At 43.9% G+C, this 15,372-nt stretch overlaps 1 protein-coding gene across 2 annotated transcripts; it reads right to left on the bottom strand.

The window, feature by feature from the left end:
* Positions 1-406: 406 nt before the first annotated feature.
* Positions 407-6,102, bottom strand: ska3 (spindle and kinetochore associated complex subunit 3). Of its 2 annotated transcripts, XM_046404340.1 has the most exons (12): positions 5,950-6,102; positions 5,751-5,871; positions 5,584-5,645; positions 5,159-5,330; positions 4,528-4,972; positions 4,342-4,403; positions 3,748-3,947; positions 3,339-3,545; positions 2,950-3,141; positions 2,786-2,865; positions 1,749-1,888; positions 407-910 (listed from the first exon to the last, which is right to left on the bottom strand). In XM_046404340.1, exons 2-12 carry the CDS (start codon positions 5,863-5,865, stop codon positions 753-755), a joined length of 1,833 nt encoding a protein of 610 aa, XP_046260296.1. In that variant the 5' UTR covers positions 5,866-5,871; positions 5,950-6,102; the 3' UTR covers positions 407-752. The 2 variants fall into 2 exon arrangements, with proteins under 2 accessions (XP_046260296.1, XP_046260297.1); XM_046404341.1 differs by having other exon boundaries at positions 3,748-3,944; positions 5,751-6,016.
* Between the last annotated feature and the right edge of the window lie 9,270 nt (positions 6,103-15,372).

The raw sequence follows: 15,372 nt of genomic DNA, 5'->3' as shown, positions 1-15,372 counted from the left end.
CCCCTGGCTGTGCTAATCCACAATAGCAACAGAGTTGAGAATGGTGTGATGGGAGAAATAGTACTTGTTTATTTATTTATTTGCTGCTATATATATTAATTGATAAAGACCAGACTTTAAATACACCATATGACCAAAAGTATGCAGATACTGCCCTATGTGCTTTTGGGCTGGGGCTTTCTATAGGCCCCATGTTGTTGAATTCAGGCTTCGCAGAGGGAAATCTTGACACAACATCATACAGGGATTGAGGCTGAAAGTACCTGACCCTGTAGGTAGAAACCGACAGAACCACCTTTGCATTTCAAAATATCAAATAGCTGACCCTTCTAAGTCTTGTGTGCACATTTACACATTTATGTGACAGAATTTTTAATCCCAGCCATTACACCAGGGCCATATGCTGTCAACTTTAAGTCTTGTCTTTTTTTTATTCTATCCATCATTAGTCGTTAATATGCTACACTTTCATTTACATCTATGTGCTAATGTGTTATGAATTTACAATGTACAGGTCAGTTCAAAACCAGAATAAAGCCACTCAGGGGCAAATTAATGACTATTAATACATACATCAGTACTTGCAAAAGTTACCAAGTCCACTTTCTTCTTGTGAAGTCTTCTTCTTCTTGCAGTGTATATTGATACAGGCTCAAGAGACAGATCAGCACCTCAGTAACTTAGAGATGAAAGTACAAGCAGGTGTTTGAGTCTCGAAGGAACGGACAAAGTGTGATACGTCCACACCACATTTAGTTGTGAGTGCTCAGTTTGTACACAGAGGTGTTCTTGGCTCCTCCAACGTGCGTGAGCCTTTTGAGCTCAGTCAGACAGAGGATGTACACAGGGGTCTTGGTTCCAACATTGGTAATCCTCCTCAGCTCCTCCATCTGTAACTCTGTCTTTCCTCCTGTAGAGGGCGCCACAGAAAAGCTGATGGTTAAAAGTCTGAAAAGTGGTCTTAATTGGTCTTATGTTGTTGTTGTTGTTTTTCTGATCATTTCCTAGTCTACCACTAGAATAAAGACTACAGATTTAAGTTTTTATGTAGAGTTTAAGTGACGGAGCATCATCTTTTGTCGACTCTTCAAGTGGCCTCACTGGACCATTATTTTACCTGTAGGCAGGTAGGAGTACAGTCCTGTAGGAGTTTACAGTAGCAAATGTGATATGGCAGATTCTATATAATTCAGCTCAGTGGTGTAAATTAACTCCAAAGGTAAAATAGTCACGAGTAGTTATCAGATCCTTCTGAAGTAATGAACCTCATGAGACACTGTGTATTCTACTATGATGGTTATCTGTTAGGAGGGACTGAAGCATGAGCAGCTCTTTGCATGACTAAATGCATATTGTAAGTACAAACAGATTACAGCATACATGAACTTCTGTAGATCATCATCAACACAGACATCTGATGGCAACTCCTCCCAACCCTCAGTGTGTAATGTCTGTAATGTTAGTGTTGACTAGCACAACATCTCTTACTTCTGACTTGCTAAGGAGATCAATGGTTACTGTTACATCAGACCCCTTCTAATTTCAAAACATCAAGTTCTCACTCTGACATGACATCAAACTTGCCTTTCCGCTGTCCAAAAGCACATTAATGTAGGAGCAGTGATTGCATATACAGACATGATTTGTGTAATGTAATGGAAATACTCCAACTTTACATCACTTTAACAAAATATTTACACAACATCCCAGTTGATTAACTTTGATCAGAAGGGAACTGTAGCACTTACCCGGACCGTCTGCAACGAATTCGTTGATGTTTCGGATGGCCTGGTTGAGGCTGTGCAGAGTCATCTGTCTCAGGTAGCTGGGAAGACTCTGGAACTCACTCTCTGAGACCACAGACACACTTGCAGCTACTGGAAGAGGACTGGATGGCAGGGGAAATGTTGCAGTTAAAATCTTATAAAAAATAAATCTATGAATGATATCAGGACTTCCAAGATTAGTGTCACTGATTCAATATCTGAACAAAGGTGAAATCTGGTCACAATGTGTTATTATGCTGTTGAACAATGGACAGAAAACATTATAATGTCACAGTGAACCTGACCTAACATGTCATCATTTCTTTTTATCCTATTAGAAATTTGTGTGAAATTTTGTTAGAATTAGATAATGTATTCTTGCCTTATAGCTAAAAACGTGTTTGTAAGGTCACAGTGACCTTTGATCGCAAAAATCAAAAGACTGGAAATAAAAAAAAAAAAAAATCAGTTCATCTTTGAGACCAAGTGGACATTTGTGCTAAATCTGAAGCAATTCCTGTCAGGCATTCTTGAGATATATATTCACAAGAATGAAACGATGGACGAATGGACAACCTAACATAACACCTCCAGCCACTGTCAGTGTGGACACCTAAAAAACATTAATGAAAGTACTGCTGTACTTATCCATCCATTTTCTATACTGCTTATCCGTCAGAGTCGCGGGGGAGCTGGAGCCTATCCCAGCTAACTGCAGGCGAAAGGCAGGGTTCACCCTGGACTGGTCGCCAGTCAATCGCAGGGCCAACACACAAAAACAAACAACCACACACTCTCACACTCGCATCTAGGGGCAATTTAGAGTAGCCACCCACCCAGAAAACCCACGCAGGCACAAGGAGAACATGCAAACTCCACATAGAAGGGCCCAGAGCGGGATTCGAACCTGGAACCCTCTTGCTATGAGGCGACAGATAAGCCATGCTGCCCCACTGCTGTACTTATTGAAAGCATTTTCTTTTTTAAAAGGAAGATCAATGCCTGGTTTTCTAACTTACCTATTTTTAACATTTTCTGCCCTGACGTGTGGCTGAACAACTGCCATGGCAGTCTTCTTCGACTGAGCCTGTGACACAAGCTGCAAAATAAAAGAGAAATCATCAATAAATAAAGCACACAGGAAGAGAAGGGCACCAGGTTTTTTGGTCACAAAGGTACACACTTTACAGATGTCCTGTGTAACAGAGCTGAGGTCTGGCATTTCTGGCGTGGTGGGCTCTTGGAAGTCCTTCCTGAGGCGAGGTGTCCCCAAACTGAACTCCTGGGTTGGTCCATCCAGCTCCATGCTGTTGACTGTGGGCTCCTTAATCCCCTTTCCATGATCGCTAGTCTGCTTCAGCATTTTGGCAGTTCTCTGGAAGTAAACATGAGATGAGCAAAAAGGCAGGCAAGCAGTGACTAAAGAGGCTCAAGTTTATATTGTAATTCCTTAGTCCTTATTGCAAAAAACAGATATTAGAAATTTCAGCTCATTTGTGCCTCCTGTGACTGACAAGGTGTGAAACGATGAATCAGTAAAATACAGGATACTGATAAACTTTGCTTTCTTACACTTCGTAAAGAATTCCCCAAAACAGACTCCAGGTTTGGCATCTCTGGCATCTGCTTGTCCTCCACACCCAGGAAGGGTATTTCTGGCACTTTGCATTCCCAGGTGCGTTTGGAGCCGGCCGATCCGTTACGAGGAGGTGTCGGAAGCTCGAAGGTGTGGCTATCATCATCACCTTGCATCTTGGCAGGCTCAGGCTGCCGTGTGCTCTGCGAACGCATGCAAAAACGCACAAACCCTGAGCTGACAGTTTTTGTCGTTATTGGCTAGAATTAATTTTAAAATAAGATAATATTGATCACCCAGAGTACAAATTCAGGTGTTAAGAACAGAGGGGAATAAAGGGAATTTTCACCATCAATTAAATCACCAATTAAATGTTACACATACACAATTTCATTCTTCCTGTACCTTTTTGGCACTGACGAGTTGGTTCAGATATGGGGTTTGAAATGCTGGGACCTCAGGGGTTGTAGGTGCTTTTCTAGGGCAATCAGGAGATTCTGGGTCACCATTGTCTTGCACAGGTGGGGAGCAGTGACTTTTTGTCCTTTTGATTTTGAAACCCGGGGTGCAAAGCACAGGCAGCTCTGGGGACTCTAAGCCGTCTGCTGAAAGCAATGAGAACAATGTGAAACAAAGGGTTAGGGCCAGTGCTTTCTCTCATTTCTTTGCAAGGAGGACTGTGGCATTTTTCTAAACTAAGTAGTATCATATCATTTATAAGTATATAAGTAGTATATAAGTTTTCTGAAAATCTACTTAGAGAAGCTACACCATGTTCAGTAATAATCACGTTTTTAGTATCTTTTCTTATCTATCAAATACTCACTCAAATATAAAGACAAAAGTTTCCTTAGACAGTATATGTGTATGCTTAAACCTTAGGAATAAAATTCCATTTGTTATGTTCTCCGCACATAATTTACAGCATACAGCAAAAAGAACAGTAAAACATGGTGTGATTCGTGACTGGTAAAAACATGAGCTCAAACAGTTTCATACCTTTAGCCTGAAAACCCTCCATTAGTGAGTTCATTGGTGGTGCGGGTATGTCTTGTGTGGGTCTGTTAAAGAAGACAACATTTATAATGCAGTAATAAACAGTCACTATAAACTCTTGTCACATGCTGCCACTCAATAAAGGTCATATACTGTGTGCATTATATATATATGTACATAATGTTCTACCTTGGGGGCGCTTCAACATTCTTTTGGACCAGATCCATAGTGAAATCATTGATCAAACACATGGTGTGCTCCGAGATGCCAAAGTTATGCATCTGGGGTGTCTGAAGCTCGTCGTCATCCATCCGCAGGGCACATTTGGGAGTTAAAGGCAACGGTGGTGGTGCTGGGGTGTTGAGTGAGGGCTGAGGGAGCATTATCTCTGGCATAGGCGGCACTTCAGTGCACCACTCAGCCCCAGCTAGAGCTCTCTTCAGATGCATTTCAGACAGACCGAAGTCAGAGAGCTGCGGCGTTCGCAGCACGTCAGTGACGGGTGGCGGTCCCGCTGTGGGAGGTGACGAGGGGTAATTATCTCCATTCTCCTCCTGGCTTCCGTCTTCGCCTCCCGTTGACTCGCTTTCATCTGCTAGCTCATCTTCAGCATCTGACTCCTGACTTTTGGCTCCTGTGTAAAATAAAGTGACGACAAAAGCAGTTTGAATGCATCTCATTTGCTTTAGTGATCAGTTAAGAACAGCAGATATAATTACTTTAACACAGTGCACCTTGTATTGTGCATTAACAAACCTTTAATTTCATCAGACAGTTAATTATGTTGGATTCCAACCAAGACAAATACAGTCTTACTTACTGGTTGCTCTCTGGGTGTCTTGAGGAGCTTGGTAACCATATTTTTCCCAGTGTGCCTTCAGTCCCTGGATGTCCTTAGTGACCTTCTGTTCCATCACTCTACAGGCCTTAATGAAGCTGCTCACCTCATAATCCTGCGCTTTCTGCTCAGCCAGCTGTTCCTGGATCTGTCCCTGTATGGAAATAGACCACAGTTAAAAAAAATATATTGAAATATAAAAAATCTTCATAAGGATTAACGAGGAAATGTATATTATTTAACTTGCTGTCACTTAGTATTACAGCTGACAATGTAGTTTCATAATAGCATTGAGTGTTTGTAAATAAAATGTATCACGATTAATTAAACCGTCAAAGACGTTAACTTAAAACATCAGATTAACAGAGTTTAGCGTGAGTCACATCGTCACAACTCCTTAACGTTACCTTCAGATTGGCAGCGTCACAGTTCAGTTCGTGATATGCTCGCATCGCTCTCGCTGTGGTTTCTGAAATGAAAAGAAACTCTTGTTGATATATGGGAACCAGATCAATGATTGATACACGCTTAACAGGGGTCTAACACCAGGCTTGCTTGTCGGTGTGTCACTCACCGCTGTCACAGTCGTTGTTTCGGTTTTCAAAAGCTTGCTGGAGCTTGGCAGTTTCTGATTCTAGAGTCACCGCTAGCTTTTTCAGCTTGGCAAAGAACCGTGTCGTCGGGTCCATTTTCAGCTAAATACTGCAAAAATACATTTAAACAATTCCAAAGAAAGTCCTACAATTACGCCAGCGAGCGGTGAGTTTGTTTACCTTCTCGGCTTTGCTTTAACAGGAAAAACGTTTTCGATTTTGGCGCCTGTTCCGCCTTCAAGCGGAAGCGTCTTCTTCTTCGATGGTTTTTAGATATTGCAATGGCAATATTGTATTAGCGCCGTCTACTGAATGGAAATATAACTCCACTCACTACTACTCACAGTCATTCAGCTGAAACAGGTGATGCACCCTGTCTAGTCATTTTTTTTTTGTTTTTTTTTTTTTAAATCCCTTTGAAAGCATTATGTTGATGGTTATTGTTTTAATATAATCCAATGAGCTCAGGATCTTCCTGAGCTCAGAATCCTGACCCCAAAATCATTAAGATATCTTGTCAGGGTGACATGAATGTCTGCACTAAATTTCCATTTCAAGAGTGTCCTAAGCAGCCACAACAAGTTACAGACTAACAACATAAAACGGATTACAAAAGAAAATATGTGACATGATCAATAAAAACAACTGAAATTATGAAATCATGACTAAAGTGTCAATTAGAATCATATGAACAATCACATTTTAGAAATGGCCTCTTAAAGACAATATGTGAGTAGGTCTCTGCCCGGGGATACAGGAACCAAGACAAATCTGGACTAAGACAGAAAAAATAGAAGTATGTTTCTGTAGCGCAAAATTCAGCATTTTTAAAATGACTTTTCTACACATTTTGCCTTTTACATATTTTTTGTGTTCCATACAATACTTTCACTTCTTCATACTCCAAAAATCTTTCATATGAAACATTCTGAAAAATATGAAGAAAAAAATGTTTAAAACTCACCTCCACAGTAAGGTCCTAACCTGTGCCACCATGTTAAAAAAGGCAGCAAAAGTGCCTTCTTGGATGCCCTATGGTACAGAAAACATGAAGAGCATGCCCCCTATTGTTGCCCAAACATTAGAGAAAACAAAATCCAAGTATAAATAAAATTCTAAAAAATTAATAAATATGATATGATATGAAAAATGTAATATAATATCTGTCTTTCTGTGTCTCACAAGCACGGACTTGCGTCATAAATGTCCTGAGAGGAGAATGATGACCCAGCAGAGGTCACCAGCAGATCAGTGTTGTTGGGAACTGGAGTTAAAGGAGATGAAGTGAACAGTATCTGACTGTTTATGGGCCTTCAGTCTTAACTGTTGTCTGCACTCACCACACAGCTTGTACTTGCTGCGAAGTACTTCCTTGTACTTCCATAACACTGAAACGCTCTTTGCTCATTAGTCTGCTGTTTTATTTTGAAAGGAGAACAGCTGCTTTTCACGCAGCTGTGTGGTGACAGCATGTGCCTCCAGGATGACACCATCTCTTTCATGCTCTGGTATAAGCAGCTCATAAAATATGAGAATAATCAGCTATAAACTGCCAGCATGGTCTGTTCAGAGGTTAATGTTCTGATGCTGGACAAGGCCTGCTGTTGGTTGTGCATGATTTAATCAGTGTATTCACGGTTCACTGTGTGCAATAATGCAAGTAGTGCAAAGTAGTGCGATATTTGCCTTTTTCCCCTCTATGTTTTCTTATGCCACCAACACAAAACATCCTGTTGTTACCACCTCTGGCAGGTAACACCGCTGACGGAAGATTTGTGTGGCAGCTTGGCGACCAAAACTAATGTATAATCACGCAGTTACATCAGGTGCGAGCCAAACGAACTAAGATGGTCAGCTAGTTAGCTAAGTTGGCTTAATGGGAATAAACCCTGTTTTCTCCTTTATGCAGTAGTTTGACCCGACTTTGCGTTAATTGTCAAGACATCATAAACCAAATACTGGTTTTAGGGTGACTTCTAACACCAGGCTGCGTCGCTTTACATTAGTGGTCATTGACATTGCGTACTTTCTCAGGCAGCTAAAGCCAGGCTAGTTTATTTTGACTGACTCCACAAATGTGTTCAATATGAAAACAGACACATACCTATGGAATTATATTCATGCCACAATTCTGAGTGTGCACAGGGAAATTTTGAGCACAAAAAATTAAAATTGAGCGCACAAAACTTATGGTTGAGCACACAAAAATGGATTCTGTGCTCAAAAAATATCTTCCTCCACGCTCAGACAGACTTCTGCACGCCCACAATGCGACTTTCCCTCAGTCTGCCTCAGCAGCACTCGCTCAAGTTTGCATGTTATGAATGTGCCACAAAGGTCAACCAATCAGAGCACTGGGATGGCAAAAAATTGTGACTGGCAATTTTAATTTTTTGCACTCAAAATTTCCCTGTGCGCGCTCAGAATTGTGCCATAAATATAATTCCATACGTACCAGCCGTCTGTCTATCTCTGCGTCACCCTTAAAGTTTGTTTTCGAAGCATATTCAGAATATCGCATCAGGTGTCCTCCATCCACGGTTACTCCACCGGCATTCGCCATGTTGCCTCCGCCGCGATGTCAAGGCTCCATAGCACATCCGCTTGTAGATTTGAAAATAAAACTCAATGATGTTGCAGTTACTTTACCTCAACACCTTATTCTCTTTTTTTTCTGTCCTTGCTCTGTTTTCTTTTCATCGTCTCTCTTCTTTGTTTCTTCTCCTCTCTTCTCTTTTCATTCTATCTCTTCTTTCATTGTTTATGCCTACTTGTCTCTTCTCTTTTTCCGTTGTTTCTTTTGTTTTCTCAAGTCAACCGTTTTTCACATTTTTTCTTCTGTCCCCACCTTTTCACACCACCTTTCATAACTGAGGCAACATCATGCTAATTCTTTATCAAATGTCTGAATATTTTAACGCTCAGAAAGACAATATTTTGCATAATTCATACCTTTACTTGTGGTGTTATTACCTTTTCTGTTAACCTGCAGATCAGATAAGAGGATTTGTTTCTCATTTCATATCCGAGAAAAAAAGATGACGGACACATTCAGGGAAAAGCGTTGAGTAGTTTGGCGTTTGACCATTATACGAGCCTCCTGAACAGCTTCAGTGCCACTTCTCATAGCATCAGCTTCTCCAAATCTGTGAATACTCATTTGGTATTTTGATGGTGGAGAATGAGAACCATAACTGTTCAGCTGGGTTAAAATCTTGTGACTGTGAAGGCCTCAACATGTAATTCATACCATGTTGATATCTGTCAAAGCTGTATGGAAGCATCTAAATATATATCTTTGACCTGTCTGTGGATGATCATTTCACTTAAATGTAATAATTTGCAGTTAGATTTTTAAGAGCTTGAACTAACTGAAGTTTCAGAGACAAGAAATATTAATAACACTATACATAATGGAATATCATTAACATCTGCATTCGCAAATATGAATATGAAAATGAGCAGTATATTATTCTTATGATTTATTGTTTTGATTAGGCAAGAGAAATCAACAGTATGAATTAAAAATAGCAGCTGCAGGTCTGCTGATACTGGGCTCCTGTAGCGCCCCCTGGAGTGCAGGAGTCTTCTCAGCAGGTTGAGCTTCTGTTGCCTCTTTGTGGGTCTGTTTTCCAGGGAAAATCCTGCCTCATCAAAAGCCAAGCAGAGTTTGGTTTTCTGTTTGTAGTAAGCTTGAAAGACAGCAGGCTGGGTTGAGTTGGGCAGAGCTTCGGTAGACTACAGTCAGTCAGAATACTTGCTAACAAGAGGCAGAGCTTTTCACAGCAGAAGAAAATGACTGACAGACACATATCAACATCCTGGAAAAACTGTGCCTTCTGTGGTTGCAGAAGAAAAGCCTGGGGTGTCAGAGGAGTTAAAGGAGGCCATAAACAGGTTCTGACAAACCATCAAATGTCTGTGGGGTGGGAGGCAGGAGTTTGTCCAGCCAGATGTCAGTAGGTGAGGAGAACTACTGACCTCAGCTGTGGATACTGTCAAGGAAGAATTATGGGATGAGGCTTCAACAGACTGACAGGAGGAAGGAATACAGCAATTAAAAATAGACTTTCAGGCAAAGCAGAGACGTGGGGCTATTTTTGACCTTTCAGGATGTCTCAGGGCCAGAATAAAGTTCCAGAGGGATATACGGGACTGTAATGTCATCTGCCTCACTGAGACATGGCTGACCCCCCTGACTCCGGACCACAGCGTTCAACCAGCAGAGTTCTGCTCAGTTCACCGCAAGGACAGGATGGGCGAGTCTGGTAATTCAAGTGGAGGTGGTGTGTGTCTGATGGTGAAGAACAACTGGTGTGACAACAGGAACGTTGTGTCTCTCAAACACTCATGCTCCCCTGACCTGGAGCTCCTGACCATCCAGTGCCGTCCTTGTTTTGGTTTTATGTCTTGTCATTTCCTGTTTTATTTTGAAAAGTAACTCTCCTCTCGTTTCAGGTCACTTGCCCTTCCTCATGTGTCTCCAGTCTGATTGTCTTCCCAGTTACCTGATTGTGTCCACCTGTTCCCCATTATCCCTTGTGTTCAAATAGTCTGCGTTTCCCTTGTCTTGTGCCAGTGTGTTTCGTCCTTGTGCGTACACTCCAGCCCTTTTCTCGCCACAGCCACGAAATCAGTCTTCGATCGCCTTTCTGTTCTTGCCTCTGTTACAGAGTGATTTTCTGTTGTAATTTTCATAGCTTAGATCTCTTTTTCCCATAGAATAGTGTCAGGGTTTTGTGCTTTGCTTTTGTTTTCCTCCTTAGGAGTGATTTTTAGTTCGTTAGTATTCCTCTTTGTAGATAGTAGTTTTGTCCTCAGCTTTGCGAGTGATTTTTGGTTTTCCAGTTAGTTTATCATTCCTAGTTATTCTTTCCTCCTATGGGAGCGTTTTCAGTTGTAGTTAGAATAGAAATTTCCCTCGGTAATCTTAATAGCTCTTTTGTTTTCTCTCTAGTAGATTTCAAGGCAGCGCTTCTTCTAAGGAAGACTTCCACAGGTAATTTGATAGCCTATTGTTTTATCACTCTGTGTGAGAATCTCAAGACAGAGAATACTAATAAAGTCAGGATCACCAGTGACCTGAAGGCACTTCTGAACAAGAAGAAGAAGAAGGCTTTCGGGTCTGGGGACAGAGAGGAGCAGAGGAGGGTGCAGCATGAACTCAGAGACATGCTGAGGACATGTAAGGACAATTACAGGATTAAATTGGAGGCCAAACTCCAACAGAACAGTGTGAGGGATGTGTGGATGGGAATGAAACACATCACGGGGATGGGGGGGAAGACAGGCAGACATCAGGGAGCCTGGATAGAGCAAACCAGTTCAACCAGTTTTTTAACAGGTTTAGCTCACCTCCTGCCACCCCATCGACACCCCCAGCCTCCCACACATCCACACTGTCCCAAATGGCTCAACCCTACCCCCAGGATTCTCCTGGACAGCACCTCATCTGTCCCTCCTCTTTCTCCTCCTCCTCCACGGAAGACATCATCAGCCCAACAGTGACTACAGGCCAGGTTAGCAGGCAGCTGGAAAAATTACATCAGGGGAAGGCTGCAGGCCCTGATGGCATCACACCTAGGATCCTGAAGACCTGTGCCAGCCAGCTGTCTCCTGTACTGGGACATCTGTACAACCTGAGCCTGAGTCAAGAGAGGTCCCGACACTGTGGAAGACGTCCTGTCTGGTTCCAGTCCCCAAGAGGACGAGGCCATCTGACCCGGAAGACTACAGACCAGTCGCCCTCACATCTCGCATGATGAAGGTCCTGGAGAGACTGGTCTTAGCCCAGCTGAGGCCACAGGTGAGGATGTTTCTTTAGGAGTCGACGATGCTGTCATCTACCTGCTGCGACGAGCCCATTTGCATTTGGATGGTGGGGGAGGCACTGTGAGGATCACATGCTTTGATTTCTCCAGTGCTTTCAACACCATTCAACCTCTGCTACTGGGTGAGAAGCTGCGGGTGATGGGCATTGACGACGCAAGGATCTCCTGGATTACGGACTACTTGATAGGCAGGCCACAGTTTGTCCGGCTGGGCAAAATCCTGTCTGATGTGGTGGTCAGTGATGTAGGAGCTCCACAGGGAGCTGTGCCTTCTCCCTTCCTCTTCACCTTATACACCACTGACTTTCAGTACAACTCTGAGTCATGTCACCTGCAAAAGTTTTCTGATGACTCAGCTGTTGTCGGGTGTATAAAGGAGGGAGAGGAGGGAGAGTACAGGACACTGGTGGACAACTTTGTGGAGTGGTCTGAGCAGAATCCCCTCAGACTTAATGTCAACAAGACCAAAGAGATGGTGATCGACCTCAGGAGGAAGAAGACGCCTTCACAGCCACTACGGATCGGGGGGAGGTGGTGGAGGACTACAGATACCTGGGAGTGGTGATCGGCAACAGACTGGACTGGACATCTAACACAGAGGCTGTGTACAAGAAGGGGATGAGCAGACTCTATTTCCTGAGGAAGCTGAGATCCTTCAGCGTGTGCAGCAAGATGTTGGAGATCTTTTACCAGTCTGTTGTTGCCAGTGCTATTTTCTTTGCTGTTGTGTGTTGGGGCAGCAGCATCAGAGCCAGCGACACTAAAAGACTTGATAAGATAATCAAGAAGGCTGGCTCTGTACTCGGTCTCAGGCTGGAGTCCTTTGAGACAGTGGTGGAGAGGAGGACGCTGAACAAACTGTTATCCATCATGGACAATGAACAGCACCCTCTCCACCACACAGTAGACAGACAGCGGAGCACCTTCTCCCACAGGCTGCTACAGCTCCGCTGTCAAAGGGACAGATGCAGGAAATCTTTCCTGCCACATGCCATCACACTGTATAGTAACAGCTAAACTCTGTTCATTAACTCTGGTCATAACATACAGTCACCAGGCACTTTAAGTGTTTTACTCACTTGGTTCACTGCACTTTACATTCTGCTGGCACCTTACAGTCTACTTCTACTTCTTTTTTGCACAACATTACACTGTCTATTTGTTGTATATACACTTTTTATATTGCCTTGTATGTATATTTCATATGGCCACTTTTATATTGTTATTTTTAACTTTTGTATAGCTTGTTGTGTGTATTGCTGCTGCTGCACTGCAATTTCCCATCCTCGGATCAATAAAGCATATCTATCTATCTATCTATTTAGAACCTTTCTCAACCAGAAGCCGTGGGTGGACAAAACTGTCTGCGACGCGCTGAGGGCCCGCACTGCTGCTTACAACTTGGGACTCGCCACCGGTGACACGACGCTGTACAGGGCAGCCACCTACGCTGTCCGTAGGATGGTGAAGGAGGCTAAACGCCGCTACGTTGCAAGACTGGAGCTGCAGATGGAGGGGAGCAACTCCAGGGTGCTGTGGCAGGGACTACGCACCATCACGGACTACAAAGCTACCCATTCACCCACGATGAGAGTCGACGCTTCTCTGGCTGATGAGCTCAACAACTTCTTTGCATGTTTCAAGGCGGACAGCAGGCAAGAAGCTGCGCTCCCAGCCGGCAGAGAGGTGACGCTCACTGTGACGGAGCTGGAGGTGAGGAGGATGTTTAGCAGTGTAAACACCAGGGCCTGACGGCATTAGCGGTCGGGTCCTCAAAGCCTGCACTGAACAGCTTGCACCGGTGTTTCAAACGATATTCAACCTCTCCCTCTCACAGTGTGTGATTCCCACCTGCTTTAAAAAGTCTGTTGTAGTCCCTGTCCCTAAGACAGCCCAGCCCAGTAACCCCAGTGACTATCGCCCCATAGCCCTCACATCTGTGGTGATGAAATGTTTTGAGAAGCTGGTCAAAACATTCATCACCTCCTCTCTGCCCCCAACCCTGGATCCCCTTCAGTTTGCATACCGCCCAGATCCACAGACGACGCCATAACCTTCCTGCTGCACAAAACACTTTCCCACGGGGACACTAGGATGGGGAACTATGTGAGAGTGCTGTTTGTGGACTACAGCTCAGCATTCAATACCTGTCCTTGTCCTATGTTCACCTCTGTAATGATGCTGTCCTATCCACGAAGACAGTCACGTTTTTTCCTAACCAAAAGCCATGGGTGGACGGCACAGTCTGGCCCTTGCTAAAAGCCCGTGCCGCCTATAGGTCAGGAGATAGGCTGGCTTACAGCAGGGCCCAGAAAGAACTGAAAAGGGCATCCAGCTGGCAAAACACAGGTACAAGCAGCACATCGAGGAGCACTTCAATGACAACAATCCACGTAACAAGTGGAAAGGCATCAGGACCATCACGGACTATAAGCGCAATGACCAGCAGGTCAGCCATGACCCAACTCTGCTTGACACCTTAAACAGCTTCTTCACACGCTTCGACTCTCCAAGCAGCAGAAGAACTGCACATCTTCCTCAGCCAGAGGTACAGCAGCAGCCTCTCGTCCTGCAGCTGCATCAAGTGACCTCCGCTTTGAGGAGGATTAACATCAACAAGGCTGCAGGTCCAGACAAATTGTCAGGACGCACTCTGAAGTCATGCACTGACCAACTGGCAGAAGTCTTTCTGGACATCTTCAATCTGTCCATGGTCCCTGTTTGCCTGAAATCCTCCATCATTGTGCCTGTGCCCAAGAAATCAACCATAACCTGCCTCAATGACTACCGACCTGTCGCTCTGACCCTGGTTATCATGAAGTGCTTCGAGAGGATCCTCCTGACATACATCAAGGACGCCATCCCCGCTGGCCTGGACAGTCTGCAGTTTGCCTACAGGTAGAACCGTTCTACAGAGGATGCCATCTTGCTAGCACTTCACACGGCCCTGACTCACCTGCAGCATCCTAACACCAATGTTAGGATGCCATTTGTGGAATTCAGCTTGGCCTTCAACACCACCCCCCAGGATATGCTGGCCCTGAAGCTCCACAACCTGGATTTATCAGCTTCATTCTGCTCCTGGATCAGGGATTTCCTCACCAACAGGCCTCATGTGGTGAGAATAGGGGAGTCTACATCTGCACCACTGATCCTCAACACTGGCACGCCGCAGGGTTGTGTACTCAGCCCTGCCTTATTCACCCTCTACACACACAACTGCTCTGCTATTCACCCCACAAACATGGTCGTTAAGTTTGCGGACGACACCACTGTGGTGGGTCTCATATCTAACAATGATGAGACCCACTACAGAGATGAGGTCCAGAACTTGACACAGAAACAAAGATGGCGGCGCGCGGTAGTGCAGCGGCTTCTCACGCTCCCGGGTTTAAGCCCTTTTTTTGTAGTTTTGACTGTTGAACTCTGGAGGTCCTCTGTAGCCCCTGCTGCCAAACTCACACTTCACACACCAACAAACACACAAACAACCACCCATGGAACATTTTGCACAATGCAGCATTTGCACAGACTTAAACTACTCATGTTCCATTGCACTACGGTCATTTTGCACTACCCTGTCAGCCATTTGCACTACTGTTTATACTGTTTACACTGATGTTTATATCATCTACTGTTTCTCTTATATTCCACTGTTTTTATATTATATAGCGTTGTTTATATTTATATTTATTTTGTTAGGAAATTGGGCTTATACTGGGACCGGGGAAACTAATTTCGTTCCACTCATGTTCTACGTGTGTGAAATGAC

This window comes from Scatophagus argus, chromosome 11 (genome assembly GCF_020382885.2).
Source record: "Scatophagus argus isolate fScaArg1 chromosome 11, fScaArg1.pri, whole genome shotgun sequence".
Lineage (NCBI taxonomy): Eukaryota > Metazoa > Chordata > Actinopteri > Scatophagidae > Scatophagus > Scatophagus argus.
Note: the sequence above shows the minus strand (reverse complement) of the source record. Positions and strands in the feature narration are given on the sequence as shown.

What these genes read in the sequence shown, in the direction of transcription:
- ska3 (XM_046404340.1), bottom strand. Translation starts at nt 5,865, where the DNA reads ATGGACCCGACGACACGGTTCTTTGCCAAGCTGAAAAAGCTAGCGGTG. An exon ending in AGACACCCAGAGAGCAACCA is followed by an intron (nt 4,973 to 5,158) that starts GTAAGTAAGACT and finishes TATTTTACACAG; the next exon opens with GAGCCAAAAGTCAGGAGTCA. An exon ending in AACTCGTCAGTGCCAAAAAG is followed by an intron (nt 3,546 to 3,747) that starts GTACAGGAAGAA and finishes ATGCGTTCGCAG; the next exon opens with AGCACACGGCAGCCTGAGCC.